At 49.8% G+C, this 21,715-nt stretch overlaps 1 protein-coding gene across 1 annotated transcript in view; it reads right to left on the bottom strand.

The window, feature by feature from the left end:
* Kcnk9 (potassium two pore domain channel subfamily K member 9) overlaps positions 1-19,237 on the bottom strand; it is a 30,852-nt gene extending 11,615 nt beyond the window's left edge. Inside the window, exon 1 of the mRNA XM_059248090.1 lies at positions 18,955-19,237. Coding sequence (XP_059104073.1) covers positions 18,955-19,237 — 283 coding nt within the window. The remainder of the gene's footprint in view (positions 1-18,954) is intronic.
* Between the last annotated feature and the right edge of the window lie 2,478 nt (positions 19,238-21,715).

Raw genomic sequence — 21,715 nt, 5'->3', positions numbered from 1 at the left:
TGCTTTGAGTCTAAGGAAGGCTGAGGTTCCCTCCCTTATCCCAAAACCTGCACTAGTCTTGAGTTATTCACTATATACATACTCTTGTTTAATCAACACTCAAAACTCAGATCAGAAGACTTATGAAGACATACTTTCAAAACCTATAAACCACTCTGCAAACACAAGGCAGCATTATCAGCTCAAGGAAAATCCATCTTCTACAGCACACAGAGGCCTATGCTGAGTTCATACCCCACTGTGCCAGCCAGATCCACTCCCCGATAACAGACTCCTGATTGTCTGGTACCTGTCTGCTCTGTGCTGTGTGAGAACTCACCTGTTGCTCTGTGTTGTGCAAGGACTCGCCTAATGCCTGGGTCCTAGACCCTCAGAGCAGAGAGGGGAAAACTGGGGCTTCAAGTTCTCTCCTATCACCCATGGTTAGTGGAGAGGCCCAGAGTTGGCAAGACAATGACATTGAGGCCCCATGACAAGCTAGATAGAGGCCTAGATGTGCTTAACCCAGTATCCCCCAAACAATTCATTCCCTTGGAAAACAGAGTTCCAGTTTCCTACCCTGTGGGAGGGGAATATGCTACCACTGAAGAAAATGAAACCACCAGAAGATTAGGAGTAAGCTCAGGGTAGCTGAGATTGACTCAGATTTTCTGCATCTACAGCAGGGGAGGATGAGAGTGTTTCCAATATTTACATGAACAGCATAAGCCACCAGAACCTTGGTGCCCAGGGCCCATAGCATTGAGCTTCCCTCTCTGCAGTGGTCAAGGAACAGAATTTCTAGAAAAGAAGCCAGCCTCATAGCACATCCACATTCTGACAGGAAGCCGGGCCATCAACTATGTCCGATCCCCAGGTATGTCCAGTAGACAGACAGGTAGACATTCTCCTATCCCTTGACCTGACGCTGTCTAGTTGCCCCACATTCCTCATCCCCCTTTTCATCAACTGTCTTGTCCCATACCCCTCAGTAAGCCTCAGATCCCTGGCTTTCTGGGCAGTCCCTCTAAGACCACAGAGCCCTTCCCTCCTCAGGCCATGACCCAAAGCTCTTCCCTCAGCCAGAGTGACAGAAGGACAGAAAGACTTCTAGGTGGTCCTCAAACTAAAACTTGGTCTTCTCCAAGAGTCTTTTGTTCGGGTGTCTCTTTGATCCCCTTCCACCCGCATCTCTTGTCCGAGCACCATGCTCAAATCTTTCCAAGCATCTAGGGATACTATAAGTTTCACACTGTAAGTGCCAAATTCATTGTCAGTGGTGGTCTCTAGTAGAGAAAGCAGATTATCAGTGTAACTTGTTTACCATCTATTGTGCGGCTCAGTACAACAGGAAACACGGATTACAGTATTGGAGGCAAAAGAGTAGATAGATGATGGATGAAAGGATGGTTGCTTGGAACTGATGGGTGGGCCAGTGGATGGAGAAATGGGCGAACAGATGATGGGCACAAGGTGAATTGATAATGGATGGGTGATGCATGGAATATGGATGGAGATAAAAATGGGTAGGGGGATTGATGAATAGTTGAAAGTTTGACGGAAGATGGAGAGTGGATAGACTAATAGATGAGTGGATTTATGGATGGATGAGCAATGGATAGACAGATAGCTGTATGGAATAGAAAGGCAAGAGCATGAGTGGGTGGGTTGATGGGTAGTTGAGGGATATACAGAGAACAGATGGATGAATAGTGGACAGAAAGATGGATGAGTAGATAATGAATGGATTGATGGATGGATGATGGATGGATGAGCAATGAATAGAAAAATGAATGATGGGTAGGCAAATAATGGAAGAATGGGTGCATAGTATATGGATAGAAGATGCATAGATGCACAGATGCATGGGATCACGATGGAAAATGGATAGATGGATAATGGATGGACAAATAGATAGGTAGTAGATAATGAAGAGATGAATGGATTTGTACATGGAATGTGATTGAAGATAGATTGGTGAATAGATAATGAAAGGTTAAAAACAGACAGATGGGTGGATGGATATATAGAATATGGATGGGCAGATAGGTGAATAGATAAATGGTTAGCTAACTAGTTCAAATAGGCAAGTGGATGGGTGGGAGAAAATAAGTAAACAAATAGATGGGGTGGGACAAAGGTTTATTGGAAAAGGACAGGTAGATGGGCTACCTGTAGGTAGGAGAGCTGGGGATTAGCCTAACACATCAGAATCTGAGTTTCCTGCTCTCCATTCTCCTCTCTCAGATACTGCTGGTAGGCAAGCTGACAGTGGTAAGGGGTGGGGGTTAGACTCATGTGGCCTCTGGCTGTCAGGCCGCATAACAGTCCATCTCCTTCCCTGCTCAGTCCCTGGCTTGGCACTCACTAGGCATCCAGGACAGGCGTGCAGGGCTCCACCACCTCTGGTAGTCACGAGGAGTGAAGAAAGCACAGCACCCCTTCCCTGACTCGCTCCCAAAATAGCCTCTCACCGCCCAGACACAAGGCTGGCTGGCTCTCCCCCATTCAAACCTGACTCGACAGATTTCCCAGGCCCTGAGCTGGGCTGGGGGACAGCTGAGGCATAAGATTCCGTGACTCCTAGCAGGTCCAGGGGAGAGAACACTGGGAGAATGCCACTGCCTTTGGAGGGGCAGAAGGAGCCAAGAGGTGCCTACCCCTGTGTTGGGGACTTTATGATCATCAGTATTTGAGAAACCCTCCCTGTGACAAATACCCCTATTTCTTGTAAGTAAACCGGGGCTTAGAGAGATATCTGAATTAGGTTGCACACGCTTGAATGCAAGCAAATGCAACCAGCCCCAACAGCATACTGTGCACCTGGAGACCCACCCCAAAGCTTTCCCGGTGAGAGTAGCCACCCTGGGTCACCAAGGAGGGCTTCTCTGAAGAGAGGACAGCATTTTCAGGGAAAGATTTCTGCCTACAGCAAGTGAAAGACAAGCCAATGACATAGGACCTTGGAAAAGTCCATGGGGCCCTTTGAGCCTCAATTTCCTCGTCTACAGAATGGGAACAGGAGGGAAGAGCAGACCAATAAAGTTGGAATCAGAGCTCTGCCTCACCCTCAGTCCCCCAGGATCCTCTGAGCATAGCAAGGGAAGTTGGAGATGACCTCCGAGGTGGTGAATTAGCCTCACCTAGAGCCTACGACTAAGCTGAGCAGATAAGTCAAATAGGAGGTGGCTAGGGTCTGCATTTGGAGCCTAGCAATAGCCACTTGCCAGCCCTCACCTCCCTGATGCCCCTGAACTAACCCCTACTCTCAGATGTCACCAGCACCTCTGGCCTTTGTTATGCTACTCTCTCTGCTAGAGGGCCCTTCCCCCTCTCTTCTGGGGCATCCACCACTCCCTTGCCATCTGTAGACAGGACCAGCCAGCAGCAGTCAGCTGAGTGAGCAGCTAGGAGTGCTGAATCTTGGCTGAGGACACCTCCTGCAGGAAGGCATCCCCTCATTTCATCATCCCCTGGTCATGGGGGTTCTTATGGACCACTAGCAGGTACATACTGGTCAGACTGGATGCTAACTGCCTGTCCTCCACATCAAGGAGTAGTATCTGTGGAGCAAAACCATTCCAAACTCTCTAGCTCGTCATTGGACAAACAGGGAAACTAACAGGCAGCCCAGACAGAACTAAAAAATCACACTCTAACATGATCTCAAAATAGACTCCAGCTCACAATCCCCATGGCAACGCCCTGGGTCTGAGGACTGTCTCTATGGAAGGAAGACAGAAGGGTGTGGGACAGGGGTGGCCCAGACTCTGGACACTCCATCCAAGAGTACCACTATCCACAGCTGGCACACAGACAGAGGGGCCTGTAGGGTCTCCATCTCCACTAGATCTCCAGGAAAAGGGGCAAGAGTGGAGACAAAGCCTGGTGAGTCCAGCGATTGGGGAGTCTCCCGCAATGTAAGGGGCATGACCCTGGCAAGGGGTTGGGCTCTGTGGCACCTGGACCCTCCTTGCCCCATCCTCATCCTCCTCAGCTTTAGGGTAGCCACATGCTGTGATTAACGAATCCCAGGTTGAACCCACTCACCACTAGCTAAGTCTTGCCTGTTCAGACTAGGGTGAAGCCCAAGAGGTCATGGTCAGCAAGTCTTCCAAGCACTTGGGTTTGAAGACATAATTGTCCACCTGTACAGGTTCAAAATATCACCTGACAGACAGAGAGCAGCCTTGTTCTTGCTTATATGTAGTCTTGGGAGATGAGATGTCAACTCTGTCTTTGTCTCTATCTTGGAAGAGGACCTTCTGCTCTTGGCCTTGGCCTTCCAGCCTCCAGAATTGTGGGACATAAACTGCTGTTATTTATAAGCTTGTTACTATAGCTTGAACTAAGTCCCTACCCCATGCCCTTGCCTTGCCCAAGTTGACCCCTGCTTGGAAGCATGTGTGTACCACTCATGCCCACTTGCTGGCCTGTCTCATAACCACCCTATGATGTCACAGCTGTATTGAAGAAGTGAGTGTCATCATTTGCTAACACCAGACACAACCAGGCACAGACCCTACCTCGCTGGTCTCTTCGTTTGAGCCACCTGGTCCCACAACTACAGGGACCTGGGAGCTGTGCTTGTGACTAGCAGGACCTGGCAGCTTCCCTTCCTGCTGGCAGTGCCTCTGCCTAGACCAGCCAAGAACGACTCCGGCTCAGCATTGGCCAGCCGTGGTGGGAAGCAGGAGCCTGAAGTTGCAATGTCTAAGTCCTGAGGGTGACAGAGAGGAAGGCAGCCTAGCTGTAGTCAAGAGCCTCTGCCAGACCCTGTCTCTATAGCACCCTCTCTGGTCTCCTGTCCCATTTTTCCACTACCCAAACCTAGAAGATAGCAGCCCTAAGGGCCTGCGAATCCTTCACCACACCTTCTGAGGGGCCATAAGGGACAGTCCTGAGGCTGGAAGAGGGGCAGCATGAAAAAGCATCCATCTCCCCCAACACACGTATGGCATCCGTGTCTGTACATGACTCTCGGAGCTGCGGCACGTACCATGGCAGGCACTGGTGTGAATGATAACGAGCCATTCGCTGTCTGTCTACCTGGCTGTGACCCAGAGACCAGCCAGGTGCCTCATCCATACTGGCTCATCAGATCTTCCTCTGGGAAGCAGCCATTTCTACCCACTTTACAGCTAAAAACACTGGGTGGGGACAGGAGGGGGAAAAAGAAAAGGGGGAGGTGTGACAGGTGGTCTGGACCTGGCATAAGTTTGGACCTGGCCCTGTAGATTTCCTGAAGGTTTGTTTGGGACCTAAGCCAGGGCTGCGGGTGGAGGAAGTTCACCCCAAGCCTAGGGGCTGCAAGTGATATATAGACACTGACTGCTTTCTGCCCTCAGAACCAGAACCCTAGAAGCTTGTTAGGGTCAGCCTCACTAAGGACTCTGAAGAGATAACCTTCCATGGTGGTGAGGTCCCCAGCAACCAAGAGTGCTGCCTTACCCCTCTAGATTCCTCCCGCTTGGTAGAGATGTCCTGGGACTCAAAGAGAAAAGAGTAAAGCCAGCAGACACCTTGGGCTCTACTGAGAGCCAAGGGGCACAGGGTGAACCTGGGCCTCCTGGGAAACAGACAGCCTCCTGCTAGACCACCCACTGCTTCTTGCAAACACCTGCTGTTCAGATTCGTGGGCTGCTGTTTTTCAAGGATTTGCTTCTCTGAAAGGCCCAGAGAATATTCTAGAACAGTTAAATATAGCTCTCGTGAAAGCTGTCCCATTTACATGCCTATGTTCATTCAACAAACATTCTCTGGGGGCCTGCTTAGTGCTAGACACTGGCGGGTGGACAACCCAGCCACTGGCAGGTAATAACATGGTCCCCGGCCAGAGGTGCTGGGGGCAGGGGACAAAGTCTGGCTTGGGAAAAGCTGATGTAACACAGGTTGACAGGTGCTTAGCTGGCAGGAGCCCTGGGGCTGCAGAGACACCCAAGAGAAGCATCTAACTGCAAAAGAAGGATGTACAGGGGAGGGGTGCTGAGCAGTGAGGGTGTCCACCATAGCCTGTGACTCAGTCTGCATGGGACAGGGGTGGAGTGATAGTCAGGACTACATGTCAGCAAGAAGCTGGACTTCAAAGGTCAGGGTGAGCATCCATGTGGGTCACAAAGAGCTGTTGGTGGCTCTCAAGCAGGGTAGTGACTTGATGTGTATGAATGCCAGCCTGGAGCCACCACAAATGGATGCAGTAAATGCAGGCCAGGTGTGGAACACTGTCAGAACGCAGTGTTGCATAATCCCTGTGGTCCTCCTCCCCCACCAGCCCTTTAAACAAATGCTTAGATCATCCCCAAAGGAAGCCAAAAAACCAGACAGGGGCCTTGCATATGCCCAGAATGGATCTAGGCAGAGCTGGAGAGCAAAAACTCAGAGATGAAAAAAAAGAAATCATTCCCAATGACTGGGTCTCCTGGGTGCGGGAGAAGAGAGGGCTTCAGGCAGGAACAGCAGAGGCCAAAGGAGAGCACAGCAGCTTCCTTCTGATGTATGGAGAGGGCAAGATTCTAGCAGTGATGGCGAATGCCACCTGTAGGAAGGAGAAAGCATCGGGGGAACGGGGTGCTTAGAATCCTGCTTTATAAGGGAATACTGCTGGGCTCAGGGCAGATGCTTAAGAGGATAGGAACAATAATATCCTGTTGGCTTTTGAGTCCTCTCCTGAGAGATGGGGTACAGAGCAGATGCCCACAGAACAGAAGAAAAAGAAATCAGCCAGAGAGAGGTTCACCCACCCCTCCACTCTCAGGTACTCCCTGCCACCAGCTTCTTCCTGCTCACCCTCCTCCCCTCTACTCTAAGGGGTTCTCCCCTGCCAGCACCTATTTGGGCTCCTTCATCTATTCTCACTTTTATGGGGTCTCGGGGGGTATCCTGAGATAACAAAACAGCAGCTGATAGCTTCTGTCTTTGGGAGCAGGCCCTAGGGCTCCATCATTAGCCATCATACTTAATAGCCAACCCTGTGTGCAGACTTGTTTCACACTCATAAGCCTAAAGCCTAAAGAGAGAAGGCAGATGCAGCCATGTGACCCACTTCTAACCTATGAGGTAGAGAAAAAAAGAATGTTCGGTGGGGCTTCTAGGGAAGTGTTAGGGTAATCTTGGCTAGAATAACTCTTCTGACAATATAATAATAATAATAATAATAATAATAATAATAATAATAATAATATAACCATCCTTCCTGCCTAGAACACAGGAACAAGAAAGAAAAATCAAAGGAGCTAAAGCCCAAAATAATCCTGGGCAGTGGGCCCTGGAGACCAAGTATCACCATCACTCACCTGGGTACTCCAAGGCCTCGGCAGCTTCTGCATAGCCAGGGCTCAGTGTGGTCCTCATCTCCTCCGTGTTCCAAATATGAATGCAATGCCATTCAGTAAAGCCGCAAGACTACATACCTGTGCAGCTCAGTGACATTGGTTCTCAGTGACGGCACCTAGAGCATTTGTTCCCTTTTTGTCCCTTCTATCCAAGAAAATATGAACTTCTATCCCAACCCTACAGAGGTGAGTGTACATAGATCCCCAGATTTTCACACTGGCTTTTCACCTATATTTGTATCTTTGGTTACAAGCCATGTCAAAATCTTCCTAGAAGAAAAAGTGTAAAAATAAGCTGAAAACATTAACATTTCTATAACAAGTGCTAATGAAGGAAAGCTGGCTCCAAATCATTAGGATGGAAAGACAAAATGCATCATATAATAAAGAAGCTTGTTATATCTTCCAAGAACAAAAAAATAGCAAACACGAACCTGTATGCATCTAACCATATAGCTTCAAAGTACATAAAGTGAAGGAGACAATGATAAACCTCAATAGCAAATCACCAAATAAGACTCCAGTGGATCATCCTCAGGAACCAAGCAGACTCTTAACAGCAATAATCAGTACAAAGCAAGGAACACACACTGAAGAACCCGGGGAGCCAAGTGGCTGGGGTGTGTGAGGGATAGGACCTAAGTGTGGCGGTGCTGGGACGGTGGTAAGCTGGACAGAGCACATGTGCCAGTTAGGCATGCAAGTCAACAACATAATGACAGCCTGAAACACTGTGTGCTAAGCTCCACAAAACCAGTAATCATTATTTCCCAGCCCTTGAGAAAGAAAACATACATGAGTTTGAGTTACTAGAATTGTATAGAACTTTACATACAACAGAGAAATAAATGTTCTTTTCATAGCTGAAGGACTCAGTAAAAGGTAAAGCCTTTAGCAACAAAAACTCAAAAAAAAATAGAGAAACTGAATGTTTTGAAATGTCCTTATAGACTGTAATACCCAGTCCGTGTTAGCTGTTTTAAGTGTTTAGAATGCAATGAAAAAATCTAACTGTCTCAAACACCTTGTCAGCCATTTTTGTAATTATTATTCTCCACATTTTATAGATGGTAAAGGGCAAAGCACAGAGAGGTAAAATCACATGCCTAAGGTTGCTCAACAAATGACAGTCAATGATAATCAGCTCCAAAGCTCATGATTCTAATCTCTCTACTAACAAGCTTTTATGTGCATGTATGTTGTATAACTTTAGAACTCACACACTTAACTCTTGAATTAAAAAAAATAAACTCATAAATTATTTATAGATAATTGATGACAATAAAAAAGCTCACTTAAAAATCACTTGCAGATCATTGATTGTAAGAAAAAAACTCACTTGCAAATTATTTACAAATAACTGGCCATAGGATGCAGCCAAAGTGGCAAACAGAGGACAACACATAGCCTTTAGTATTTTAAGGGAAAGGAAAAAGCATACTGACTGTCAGAACATGAAGTTGGTGGGGGGGGAGCTAAATAAAGTAAAACAAGTGTTTACAAATAGAAAAGCAAATATCAAGGTAACCTACTATAATAAATCAATAAATGTTCTTAGCTAATGCTCCATGTTTTCAAACAATGTAAGAGCCAAATAAAACACATTTGTCAGTCAGGGTGTGTGAGTGGGGGTAAGCTGTGAGCTAAGATAGTTAAGCTGAAAGATATGAGCTAAAGCTTTGCAGGCATCTGTCTATCCAGGCTTCCTAATTTAGAATGATAACCACTGCTCACTTAATTCACTGTTTCTTGGGTTCTATGCTATAAGCAGCTATGCACAATTGTTGGATGATTCTAGCAGCACACATAAATAATACCAAGAAGGTGAATGTGAAGAGGTAAGATTGCTTTTGTATATTCTGTAAGCCTTCTCTACCATCACTTACACTTCTCCTTCCCAATGATGAGAGTCATTTTGTAAAACAATACACACTAGCTTCCACTTCTTTTGTGTTTAGGCTCCCTGGCCTGAACATCATCACCAACCAACACCACACTAACCTTCTCAGCTGCTAGAATTCCTCATCACCCAGGTGCCATCAGAAAAAAAAAAAAAAAAAAAGCTTACCTCCAGGACCTCCCAGTATGGATACCTCCTTAAATCAGCCTCCTGAGCCCCATTGTCTCATTATGGCTAGGACTCAAGGCTCTGCTTAGCCTTCCCTGTCCTGCATCAGCAGCCATCATACCCCACTCAGAATCAACTACAATTTGGGAGGAAGATTTTCTGGGTGCATCATGGACTGACTGAATGCAGAAGTGAATGAGAGGAGCATGGTGGACAGAGTGATTGAATGGTGATGAACGAATGAACACATGGAGGGCTAAATGATACAGCAGTGATGGACAGATGAGTGACAGGTGCCTGAAAGCATGGTACAATGGCAAATGAGGGAAGGAACGCCACGGGACAACTCGGTGCTTTAGTGGCAGGTGAGGAAATGGATGATGGGTGTAGAGTCGACCTTGAATACAAGGGAGAATCAGGGAACACATGGCAGGTATTTGAGTAGCAGAATGATACAAAGGCAGGCAGGGGAATGAGTGAAAGCTGCAAGGAGGACTTGTGATGCAATGGTGGGTGCAAGTGAGGATTGAGTAACATGGTAGATGGTGGATGAAGATGAGTTAGTGGAAAGGAAGAGTGACACAAAGATGGGTAGGAGAATAAATGGCAGGATTGTGTAGGAATAAGAAAAACACTAGATAGGAGAATTAGTGATACATTTGTGGAGGAAGGAAGGAGAAAATGGAAGGTAGGAGAATGAATGCATTTACAAACACAATGGCAGATGTGGAAATGAAGGCGATGGAAATAGTGACAGATACAATGTCAGATGTTGGAAATAATGGCAGGTGACGAATGGGCTGATCGATGCACTGGTAGAGTGAAGAATGAAAGCCAGGTGCACTGACAGCCCAGTGATATATTGGCAGAGGGTAAATGAATGTCAAGTGCACAGAAAACTGAGTGATGTGGTGTAAAGTATGAATGAATGGCAGGAAGACGTAGTAGTGCCCTGATAGGTGGGGAGCGATGTGGTGTAAAGGATGAATGAATGGCAGGTACAGGAAGACATAGTAGTGCCCTGATAGGTGGGGAGTGGGGCCAGATGTTGAGAGTGTGGAGGACTGTGTTATGCAACGCCAGAGAATAGAATGAGCCACAGATTTAAGGACTGAGCGAAACAAGGCTTAAGGGTGAAAGAAGGATGGGTGTATAAAGAAGTGAGTGACGCTGGGCCCAGTGAGGAAATGAATAACATGTGCATGGAGAAATGAGTGTGACAAGGTCAGAGAGGAGGATAAATGACAAGTATGTGCATGGCATACTGATAAAGTGACTGGAATCGTGAATGGTAGTGCATAGCAGACCGATGTAAGAGCAGAGGAAGGACCAAATTACAGGTACAGAGAGGACCAGGTGAGGCAATGGCAGATGGAGGAGTGAGAAAATGGCGGAAGGTTGGAGACACAAGGAGTAATGGGAAAACTGTGATGATTGCACGGAAGAGTTGGTGACACCTTTACCAAATGGAGAAAAGAGTGGTGGGTGAGTGGATGGCTGAATGATGCAATAGCTGATGGGTAATGAATTATGGTTTCATGGAGAACCATGTAACGAGAAAGTACATGAGAAGATGAATGGCAGGTGCATGGGGAACTGAGTGACATAGTTATGTGCAGGGGATTGAATGACAGGAGTATACAGGATGGAGTGAAATCATTGGTTCTTAGAATGAATGGCAGGAGCATGGAGGATGGAGGGAAATCATTGGTTCTTAGAGTGAATGACAGGAGCATGGAGGATGGAGTGAAATCATTGGTTTTCAGAGTGAATGTCAGGAGCATGGAGGATGGAGGGAAATCATTGGTTCTTAGAGTGAATGACAGGAGCATGGAGGATGGAGTGAAATCATTGGTTCTTAGAATGAATGGCAGGAGTATGGAGGATGGAGTGGAATCATTGGTTCTTAGAATGAATGGCAGGTGCATGGAGAACTGAGAGACATGATGGTGCACAGGGAAATGAACAACAGGTGTGTGGAGGAAGGAGTGGCAGGGACATGGGGAACTGATGTAATACTGTAGAGGATAATAACTGGCAGGAGCAGGAGTGACTAAGTAGTATCATGGTACATGAAGAATGAATGACAGTGGCATGGGGGATTGACTGATGTCATGGTGTAGAGGATAGTTAATGTGCATGGAGGACTCAGTGATGTGGTGTATGGGGGAATTAATGATGGGTACATTTAGGAATGAGTGATATCCTTGTATAGTGAATGGATGATAAATACAGTAAGGATTGAGTGATGCAATAGCTTTGGTGAAATGAGTGACAGGGATGTGGAGCACTGGGTAATAGCATGGTACATAGGAGAATGGATGACAGGTATGTATAGGGCTAAGTGATGTAATGGTTCTTAGGGGAATAAGTAACAGTGTATGGAGCACTGGGTGATAGCATGGTACATAGGGCAATGGATGACAGGTGTGTGTAGGGCTAAGTGATCTAATGGTTCTTAAGGAAATGAGTGACAGGGACGTGGAGTGCTGAGTAGTGAAGGACTGCATGATGTAATGGTACATAGAAGAATGAATGACAGCTGCAAGGTGATATGAGCGATAAATGGTGTATAAGGGAATGAATGACATATGCATCAAGGAATGAGTGATGTTGTGGTACATCTGGGAACAGATGAGGGGTACATGTAGGATTAAATGATGTAATGGGGCATGGAAGAATGAATGGCAGGTGCATTGAGGAATGAATGATGCAATAACAGATAGTAGAAGAATGACAGGATGTAGGTGGATGACCTAAAAGAAGCTATGATGAGTACAGAAATAAATGGCAGGCAGCTGGACAACTGAATAGCACTGTGGTGGATAGAGGAAATAGTAGAAGGTTTGAGGGACAGAATGGCAGGAGGAGAATGATAAGAGGTGCATGAAAGCTCAGTGGCACTGTGGTGGACGTGGAACAAGTGACAGGTATAGGGAGAACCGGATGGTACAATTGTGAATGGAGAAAGAAAGGCAGGTGGGGGGATGAATGACGTGGACACGGGCAAATGGAAAATGAATGACCAGTACTTGAAGAAAGGAGTAACACCATGGCAGGAGGGAAAATGACTGACAGGCAGGGCAGGAACTGAACAATTTACGTCAGATGAGGGAATGAATGGTGAGTTTCGAGAGAGAGAATGGTCCAGTGGAAGGCAGTGGAGTGAAGGGGAAGGGCATGGAGGTTGGAGGGATTTAGTGTCCCATGGAAAATGAAGGACCAGTGCCATGGAAGACTGTGTGATCCAGACGTGGGCTGGAAAAAATGAATGGGAGGGGGTTGGAGAACTGAGAGTTACAGTGGCAGGTAGGGGTTGAGTGAGTACCTGGAAGATCAAGAGACACAATGAAAGACGGGGGTGGGGGGGATGGATGAGCAGTGTATGGGTGACTGAGAGAATGGCGGCAAGGAAATGGGCGATAGGTATGAAGAACTGAGTTCCAGTGGGAGATGGGAGGATGGAAGGTGCCCGGACACGTGAGTGGTGATGTGTCAGAGGGAAACTATATGAGATCACGGGAAAACTAAGGCAATGGTAGAAAGGGGGGAGTGGCAGGCATGTGGAGGACTTCATTATACAAAGACAGGCTGGGGAGTGAATGACAGGTGAGGGGAGAGCCGAACGATGAGATGGCAGCTGGATGTCTGAGTGACAGTTGTCGGGAGAGACTATGTAAAACAACTATGTGAAAAGGAAATGGTTGAAGAGATAACGGGAGGGAGGGAGGTGAGTGAAAAGTGGGTAGAGATAAAGAAGTGGATGGTAAGGGCACGGAGCACTAAGTGAAGTAATAGTGAATGGGGAGATGAATGGCGTGGGGGTGGAGGACCAAATGAGACTTGGATGGGAGAGCCAGTTCTACGGAGGACCACGTGACACAATGGCAATCTAGAAAAATGGATCATAGGCATCCAGTAACTCTGTGACAGATACAGTGTCGGGGGCAAGGATGAATGACAGAGGAATGGAGGCCCAAGGGACACAGAGGTAGCTGTGTGAAAGGATTCTCTGTGCGTAGACAACCGGGTGGCGCGATGGTTGATGGGGGAGTGAATGGCAGGTGTGCAGCGGACTGAGCAATGCAAGGATGGCAACTGATGACAGGTTATGCAGAACCAAGTGACACTCCATGTCAGAGAGAGGAATTTCAAGGAAGAGTGGGTGGTATGAGAGTGGGTGGGACAGGGAGAGGTGCCTGTGGAGCAGTGAATGAAGCAGTGGCTGATGGGAAATGAAGGGCAGGTGTGTGTAGGACTGAGCGAGACAGTGGCTGGTCGGGGAATGAATGACAGGTGTGTGTAGAAACGAGTGATGGTATGTGAGATGGGAGAATGAAGGACAGGTTCACAGAGGATGAGTGACACAGTGTCAGATGCTGAGCAAAAAGTTCAATGACTGCAGTGTGCATCAATAGAAGTTGAATGGCAGTTGTTTGCAGGGCAATGTTGGGTGATGGAATAAATTGTCCAAGAGCATGAAGGACTGAAGGATGACTGGCTAATGGAGAATGAATGGGTGGATTATGGTGTTGGGTGAGGCCATGAATGGCTAGCCCACCCAAGATGTAATAATAAAATGGTGGGTGGCAGATCGGTTGATTGGCTGTGTGGTTACAGAGTGAATGAGCACACAAGCTCATAGGCATGGATGGATAGAGGTGAACCCTCTTGCTCCCAAGGCTACCCATCCTCTGGACCTGGCTGAGCAGGCTCCCCCCCCCAAATGTGAGCGAATGTGAGGCAGGCACACAGATCCACCCTGACCCCTGCGTTGACTTCCAGCTAGAGCCTGCAGTAAGGAGACCCTGTTTACATATGCTCTTCGATGCACTCTACCTTGGTATGCATTGCCTTCTGTGCCTCAGTTTCCTCGTCCGTCAAGCAGGACAGTGTTCCCACAAGCTCATGGATAAAAAGAGAGAGGAGGGAGAGAAAGAGAGGAGGAGGAAGGGAGGGGGAGGGAGGGAGAGAGAGAGAGAGAGAGAGAGAGAGAGAGAGAGAGAGAGAGAGAGAGAGAGCTCGTGTGTGTGTGTGTGTGTGTGTGTGTGTGTGTGTGTGTGTGTGTGTGTGTGTTTTTAAGCTCCGTGATTCCTCAGGCATCAGCCTGTCTGACCCATTGGTCCTGCTTCAGCTTTGCAATCCTTTGTGAAATGCCTGCTCTATGGCATGTGCTGGACACTGTAGATTCAGGAAACAAAGGCAGTTCAGACCTGAGGTAGAATGATCAGAATCCACAAAGCTGAGATTGACTGGAGGGGAGGAGGGCAAGGGTGGGGCTTGGAGGACTCGGGGAAGCAGATGGTTTGTATACTGGGTAAGGATGCTCTGTGTGTGTGTGTGGGGGGGGGGGTAAGGATGCTCTCTCTCTCTCTCTCTCTCTCTCTCTCTCTCTCTCTCTCTCTCTCTCTCTCCCTCCCTCCCTCCCTCTCTCTCTCTCTCTCTCTCTCTCTCTCTCTCTCTCTCTCTCTCTCTCTCTCTCTCTCTCTCTGTGTGTGTGTGTGTGTGTGTGTGTGTGTGTGTGTGTGTGTGTGTGTTTAGCCTGGTGGATGGCACAGGACAGATAAGATTCTCACTGAGTTTAGCTGTACCTGTGCTCCACACGAGACTACATCCAACTTTCTGGGTTTCCAGCACCTTCTGCCAAGGCCAGACCTTATCTTGTCATCTAGACTGTCCCCAGAGTATCAAAGCAGGCAGCACAAGCAAGGCAGGGCAGGTACTTGACAAGAATGTGAATCATGTCCCACCACCCAAACCTGTGATGAATGCTGTCTATTTTGTGAAAAGTCTGCTTCTACCTTGGAAAGGAAAGAGTTTGATATCTGTCTGGAACAATCTGGAAGCAACCGCAGCTTCAGATGGTCCCAGAGAGTCAGGAAGTGTGTGCTTCTCCCCTGTCCCCAAAACTGTAGCTAGAGAAGAAAACCCACAAGCCAACCCTCCTTCCCCCATGGCAAACCAGCCTTTAAATTGTCATCCATAGTTCCGCAGGTGGCTTCTGATGTCTTCCTTTTTAATGATCCTGGAGGTAGCCAACCTAGATCACAGATGTTAGACTGAAAAACCCAAGTGCAATGGAAATCCCATCTCTGGCACATTGTGCAGAGAGGTTGACTGTGGGGTAGTTTTAGCTTGAAACTCCCACTGTGGGAGGTAATAAGTTTATACCAGCCATGTATTAGGCAAGCTCCAAGACCTCAACCCCAAGCAGAGATGATTCTCATAGACCTCCTATGCCCATGTAGACCCCGCCCCTTCAGCACCACCTCCTTCTCCCACTTGCATCAATGGGTCTGGGAGGGGATGCTTCAACTGCACAACCAATCGGGGTCAATGGGCTACAAGCAAGGGAGTCTCACCCAAGTTGAAAACCACACAGTAAAGACCCTTTAAGGAGAGCTACAAGTGGCAGCAACCTGGAAGCCCCTGGAAAGAATGGGCACCAGGACTGGACCTGATTAAGAGGGCAGTTGTTATGTGCAGGACTCCCCAGAGAGCTAGGACCAGAGTCCATGTCATAGCCTCCAAAGTCTTGCACGAAGGCCTAGCCACAGCTTCGAAATGAAGTAGTAATTACATACGTTTTGAGAATCCATTTCCCATAGGAAGCTAATAACTGCTTCTAAGAAGCAACATTCACTAGCCAGCTTCAGGGCTCCTGCCACAACCAGAGTGTTGGGTGCAGAGTTGACACACACGCACACCAGAAATCACCCAAATTTAGGTGAAAAAGGAAAGCTGTGAAAATGAGTCTCATTTTTGCCAACATCGTGCCCAATAGAAGATGAAGATGATTCCTTTGAGGGCGTGGCTTGAGGGCTGGCTTCTATCTTGGACCTAACAGCACTTTCCTTTGCATTTGTATTTAAAAAAATAAATAAAAGAAAACACACAAGAGTAACCATAAAGGTGTTTTGTCTCCTACAGATGTGAGTGCTTCTGCGGATGACTGAGAGGACCGGGCAGCAAGAGGCTCAGTCAGTCAAAAGCAAGATCATAGATTCAGCACCTACTAAGCGCTGCAGTGTGCAGGACTGGAGTATGGATCCTTCATGCCCACAGCTGATGAGGAAAGGCCACTTGCCAATGGCTATTATACAATAGCCCTTCTCCAGGTGGGGAAACTGAGGCTGGAGGTCAGAAAATGGCATCACTGTAGTCTTCCTATATGGCAGGCTCCAGATTTCACTCTTTCCACTCAAGCACAGCTGCCTTAGGACATGTGTATGTGTGTGCATGTATGCAGGTGTTTATGAATGCATGCAAGTAAGTGTGTATATGCATGTGGATGTGTGTGCATATGAGTGTGTATGTCTGGATGTGTATCTGTCTGCATGCATATGCCTGCATGTGTGTATATGTGCACGCAAGTATGTGTATGTGTACATGCATGTATGGGTACATGTGTATGTATGGGTACATGGGTGTATGCATGTGTGCATGTGTGCATGTGAGTGAGTGTGTATGTATGTGCATGCATATGTGTACATGTATGTGAGAGTATTGTGTTTGTGTGTGTGTCAGTACATGTATGTAAGTGTATTGTGCATACATATGAATATGCATGAGAGTGTGTATGTATGTATGTATGTATGTATATGCATTTATGTGTGTATGCAAGCGTGCAAATGAGTATGCATGAGTGTGGATATATATGTGCATGTGTATGCACATGAGAGCATGTGTGTGTGTGTGTGTGTGTGTGTGTGTGTGTGTGTTTCCAATGTTTTCCTCAAATCAGTAGAAAACCCAATAAGGGAAATGAGAAAAACCAACATATTTGTCTTTCTCAAGTGGCCCTGATCCTGTCCTGATGACAGCCCCCTTGTCTGGGGGGCTAAGACGGCAGTTACTTTTAGCTTCTCTTCCCTTGGAGTTTCAAATATTAGAAGTGTCTGTCCTGAACTGCCAATCATATCAATAAAGGAGGCACACCCCAATGAGAGCTTCCTCAACCTCAATTACCTTTTTAAGGAATGCTGCAACATGACTGCGCTTGCTTTTAACCCCAGCCCTCTCCCTGAGTCACCCACATCTTGGGACGAGTCAATGGTTTTCTGTGCTGGTTTTACTCCAGGGAACTAGCCTGAAAAACAAATCCCCCTGTTTCAGAGCTGGATGACAAAAGGCACTTTTAGGGGACCATGGAATTTCTCCCCTCCGTCCATGTCACAGGTATATTCTTGCCTTCCAGCAAAGATACCTGCCACCAGAACCAATGACTTGCACATCTGTATCACCACCACAGTTCAAAGACAGAAATGACGCAGTGACCTGCTGGTCTCTTTTCCAACCTGGCAAAACTGGTTATGTGGACAACGGAAGGGTGACTTCCTTCCCCCAAACATAAAAACCTGCACCAATTTAGCACATATTTTTAAAATGCAACTCTTAAAAAGTCCTTTCAAGCAAGAAGGAAAGAGTCTGTCTCAGGTTGGTGTTTCCTGTTGCATATGGCACCCTGAAACCCTGTGTCATTTTTTTTTTCTCCCCTTCCAGTAATGCAGAGCTTTTCAGGAAAAAAAAAAAAAGTATCATGGGAAAATTAGAGGGAGGTCCAGGAAAGGAAGATGGATTCTCATAAGGGGCAAAAGAGACCACCTTTGAGTCAACATTCTGGTCCTCACAGATCTAAGGAGATGGCCCTAGGCATTCTGCCATGACAGGGCAAGTGGCCAGCCAGAGACACCATTCTGCCTCCTACCAGAAGGGCATCTACCTCATCTTCTGGGATGAAGTGTGGCACTCAGATTTCCACAGGTCTTCATGTGCCAATCTAGAGTCTCCCAACCCCAGCCTCAGTGGGGTACAGTCATAGGGAGCCACCAGAGACTGCTCTGTGGACAGTGACCTGAGTGTGGGAACCTATAAGCAATCCCATCTGTACCAGACTCTTTCCCAGAGTGAGTTAAACTCCCCCCACCCCCCGTTTTCAAACAACATCCAGACTCTTTTGATCCACACCCACTGCCCTATCCAGCCCACCAAGACCGCATTGCAGGTCACCTGCTGCCAACCCCATCCCAACCAAAGAAGAGCAAACTCTTCTTCTGGGACCTAACACACTCCACAACTCAAAGAAAGGATAATGGGTGCTAAAATCTTGGCTCCCAAAAGGCCCCCAGATAAGGAAGGATCAGTACCACCTATAGCCCCCTAAGCAGCCACTGTCACCAAGCCATCTTTGTCCCAAATTCCCCAAGAGGTAGTAAGTGTAAGGCTTGGAACCCACTTAGGGAAGCACAGCCCGCACAGGGGTGTTGCGGTGGGTGGGTGTCGGTTGTGGGATTATTCTTAGCGCGCCACTCTTGGCAAAAGTAGGCGCCTCCACCCTCAAGACAACAGCACTCTGTCTCTGGGGGTTTACAAGCCTGGCCCAGACACCAGAGCGGTGTGGGGCACCAGATAGGATTCCCTGGAGGAGTGAGATCATCCCCTGAGGGGTGAGATCCACAAACATGGGGCTGTCTTGGAGCTGGGAGCCCCCCACCCAGCCTTACACAGCGCGCACTACTTCCCCAGGACTCCTCCCGCGTCTCCCACGAGCCCGGTGGCGGCGCACCCACTATTTACCTATAGTTGTGATGACGGTGATGGCAAAGTAGAAGGAACCCGCGAATTTCCACTGGACACCAGAGCGGTGGGGCTCAGACTGCAGGATCACCAGCTCCAGCTGATGGTAGTCATCAGAGCTGATGTTGTACTTGCCTCTGATGCGGACTTCTTCGGCCTTAAGTTTCTCCTCCTCGCGCATCTCGTGGTCGGACTCGAGGGCGTCGAACACCGCGGCACCCACCAGCAGGTAGGTGAAGGTACAGAGGATCAGGGACACGGTACGCACGTTCTGCCGCTTCATGGCTGCGAGGAGGGAGCTGCCAAGGATGAAAGAAATCAAGGGACCGCTCTTATCCCAGTGCAGCGCCGCCCGGACGAAGCCTGCTCTGCGTTCCAGTCGAAGTTGTAAGCGGTGGTAACAGCAGAGCCCGCAGCTGATGGTGGAAATGTTGGCCTCATCTTCGGGCTCTTCACCGTCCCGAACTTCAACACCTTCAAGCTGAGGAGCGTTCTCGGGTTCCGCGGGCTCCCCGGTCTCAATGACCACACAGGAGTCACCGGACTCTGCAGGTTTCGCGGGCTGAGCGGACGCCCCGGGCTCGGCAGGCTCGGCGGACTCTGCGGGCGCAGCGGACTCTGCGGGCGCAGCGGACTCTGCGGGCGCAGCGGGTTCAGCCGGTTCCGCGGGAGCAGCCGGTTCCGCGGGCGCAGCGGGTTCCGCGGGCTCAGCCGGTTCCGCGGGCGCAGCCGGTTCCGCGGGCGCAGCGGGTTCCGCGGGCGCAGCGGGTTCCGCGGGCGCAGCGGGTTCCGCGGGCGCAGCGGGTTCCGCGGGCTCAGAGGGTTCCGCGGGCTCAGAGGGTTCCGCGGGCGCAGCGGGTTTCGCGGGCACAGCGTGTTCCACGGGCACAACGAGCTCTGCGGGCACAACGAGCTCTGCGGGCCCTACGGGCGCACCCAGGGCAGTCGATTCCGCGAACTCAACGGGGTCCGCGGGCGTGGTGATCACCACTGGGATAGGCATGAGGGTAGGCAGGTTTATGGCATCGCTAGAGCGCGGAGGCCAGCGCTCCTGGACCCGGGTCACCCTACGCCAGGCCTGGGTCAGGCGGCTTGCCCCGTTGAGGATAGTCGTGCGTATGGATGACCCACGCTCGTTCCGCGCGGGCTGCGTGGTCCTTGGTACCTGGCCCCTCGAGCCCGCGGGCCGGGCTGGGGCAGGATCAGGATCAGGAGCCGGGACAGAGGGCGACCCGGGGAGAGGTTCCCCATCCCTCTGGATGCGTTCCCCGGCTAGCGGGGCCCAGCGAATCGCCTCCAGGGTGGCAGTTGCCCCGCGGGGACCAACTTCTTCCTCTAGCTTTCCTCACCCCCTTGGGTTGGGGGAACAGAAAAGTTTGCTAAGTGAAGATGTCTCTAGAATCCCCAGCAAGCAGGGAGAGAGAGTCTATCTAGCAGGTGCAACGGGCAAGGCAGCCCGATGCCCCAAGGTCCGAAAGCCCTGTGCCCACCTGGGCGCGCGGGGCACGCGGGGTGCCCGCCGCGCGACAGCCGATCTGCGAAGTTTGTTTCACTCAGCCTCCGAAGCTCAGGAACAGGGCGAAGTCCAAGACAGGAGCTGCGACGGAGCTACCTCGGGGGCGACGAGGGAACTGCGCGGCCGGCCGGCCGGCCAGCCAGCTCCTCCCGGGGCGGCCGGCGAGGTGGCGGCGGCGGGGCGGGAGTGGTCCCGCGGGCCTGGAGGAACTGAAGGGTAGGGATAGGGACGGGCAAAGGAGAATCAGCCGCGGGAAGATCCCGAGACTCTGGCGTCCAGGAGTCCAGAGAGGCAGCCGCCGCTCTGGTCTGCCTGAGGCGCTGTGCGTGCGCGCCGGAGGGAGCCCGAGTGTATGTATTCGCGGGTGTGCGTGCGCGCGTGTTTGCGTTTGACGGCCCCGCTCCGGCGGGAGGGACGGGGGCGGATGGGGGGAGCAGGCTACTCCGAGGACCGGCTTCCCTCCCTCCTCTCCTCCTCTCTTCTCATCTCTTCTCTGCCTCGCTCTCTCCCTTCCCCCCTCCCTCCCTCCTGCAGCCTCCGGGTCGCGCCACCTCCCGCCTGGTCCCCAGCCAGCTGGAGAGGCGGCAGTGGCAGCTCCTGCAGCAGACTTAGTGCTGCGCACCGTGCTTGCTATGGAGCCCAGGAGAGGTGGCCAGAGCGGGAGGGAGAGGGGTAGAACTGGGTGCCGCCTGGGTGCGGGTGCAGGAGCCCAGCCGCTAGTGGGTTTGGGCTGGGATGGGTGGATAAACACGAATGCTTGGGTCCCTGCTAGCACTGCTCCCCTAAGAGCGCACACAGCCTTGGCAAAGTGGAGAGTTTTGAGAAACCCCGCAGCTGAAGATGAGAAACGAATTCGGCCAGTGGAGGCAAATCAGAGTCTGAACGGAGAAAAGGGGAGCGTGGGGAATAGAAGGGGAAGGGACTATGGGCACTTGGGAGTACAGCAGCAGTTGCTTCCCGGTTCCCCCCCCCCCCCCTTCAACATACTCGCGCGCACGCGCGAGCACACACACACACACACACACACACACACACACACACACTTCCAGCTGCAGCAGCCACCTGGCACAGCAGCACCCTACTGGCTGGGGCACTGCCTCCTAGAGTGTTGGCGTTTTGACAGCCTCCTCAGTCCTCATGGTGGGATGCTGGATGCGTCTCCGGTGGTCCTGCACCTGCTGACCCCCAGCTACTTTTCCCTAGAGTTCTGGTGAATAGTGCAGACCGCCACTCTTAGTGACACAC

The sequence above is a fragment of the Peromyscus eremicus genome, chromosome 20 (assembly GCF_949786415.1).
Source record: "Peromyscus eremicus chromosome 20, PerEre_H2_v1, whole genome shotgun sequence".
Taxonomy (NCBI): Eukaryota; Metazoa; Chordata; class Mammalia; order Rodentia; family Cricetidae; genus Peromyscus; species Peromyscus eremicus.
This window is presented reverse-complemented; position numbering and strand designations above follow the sequence as displayed.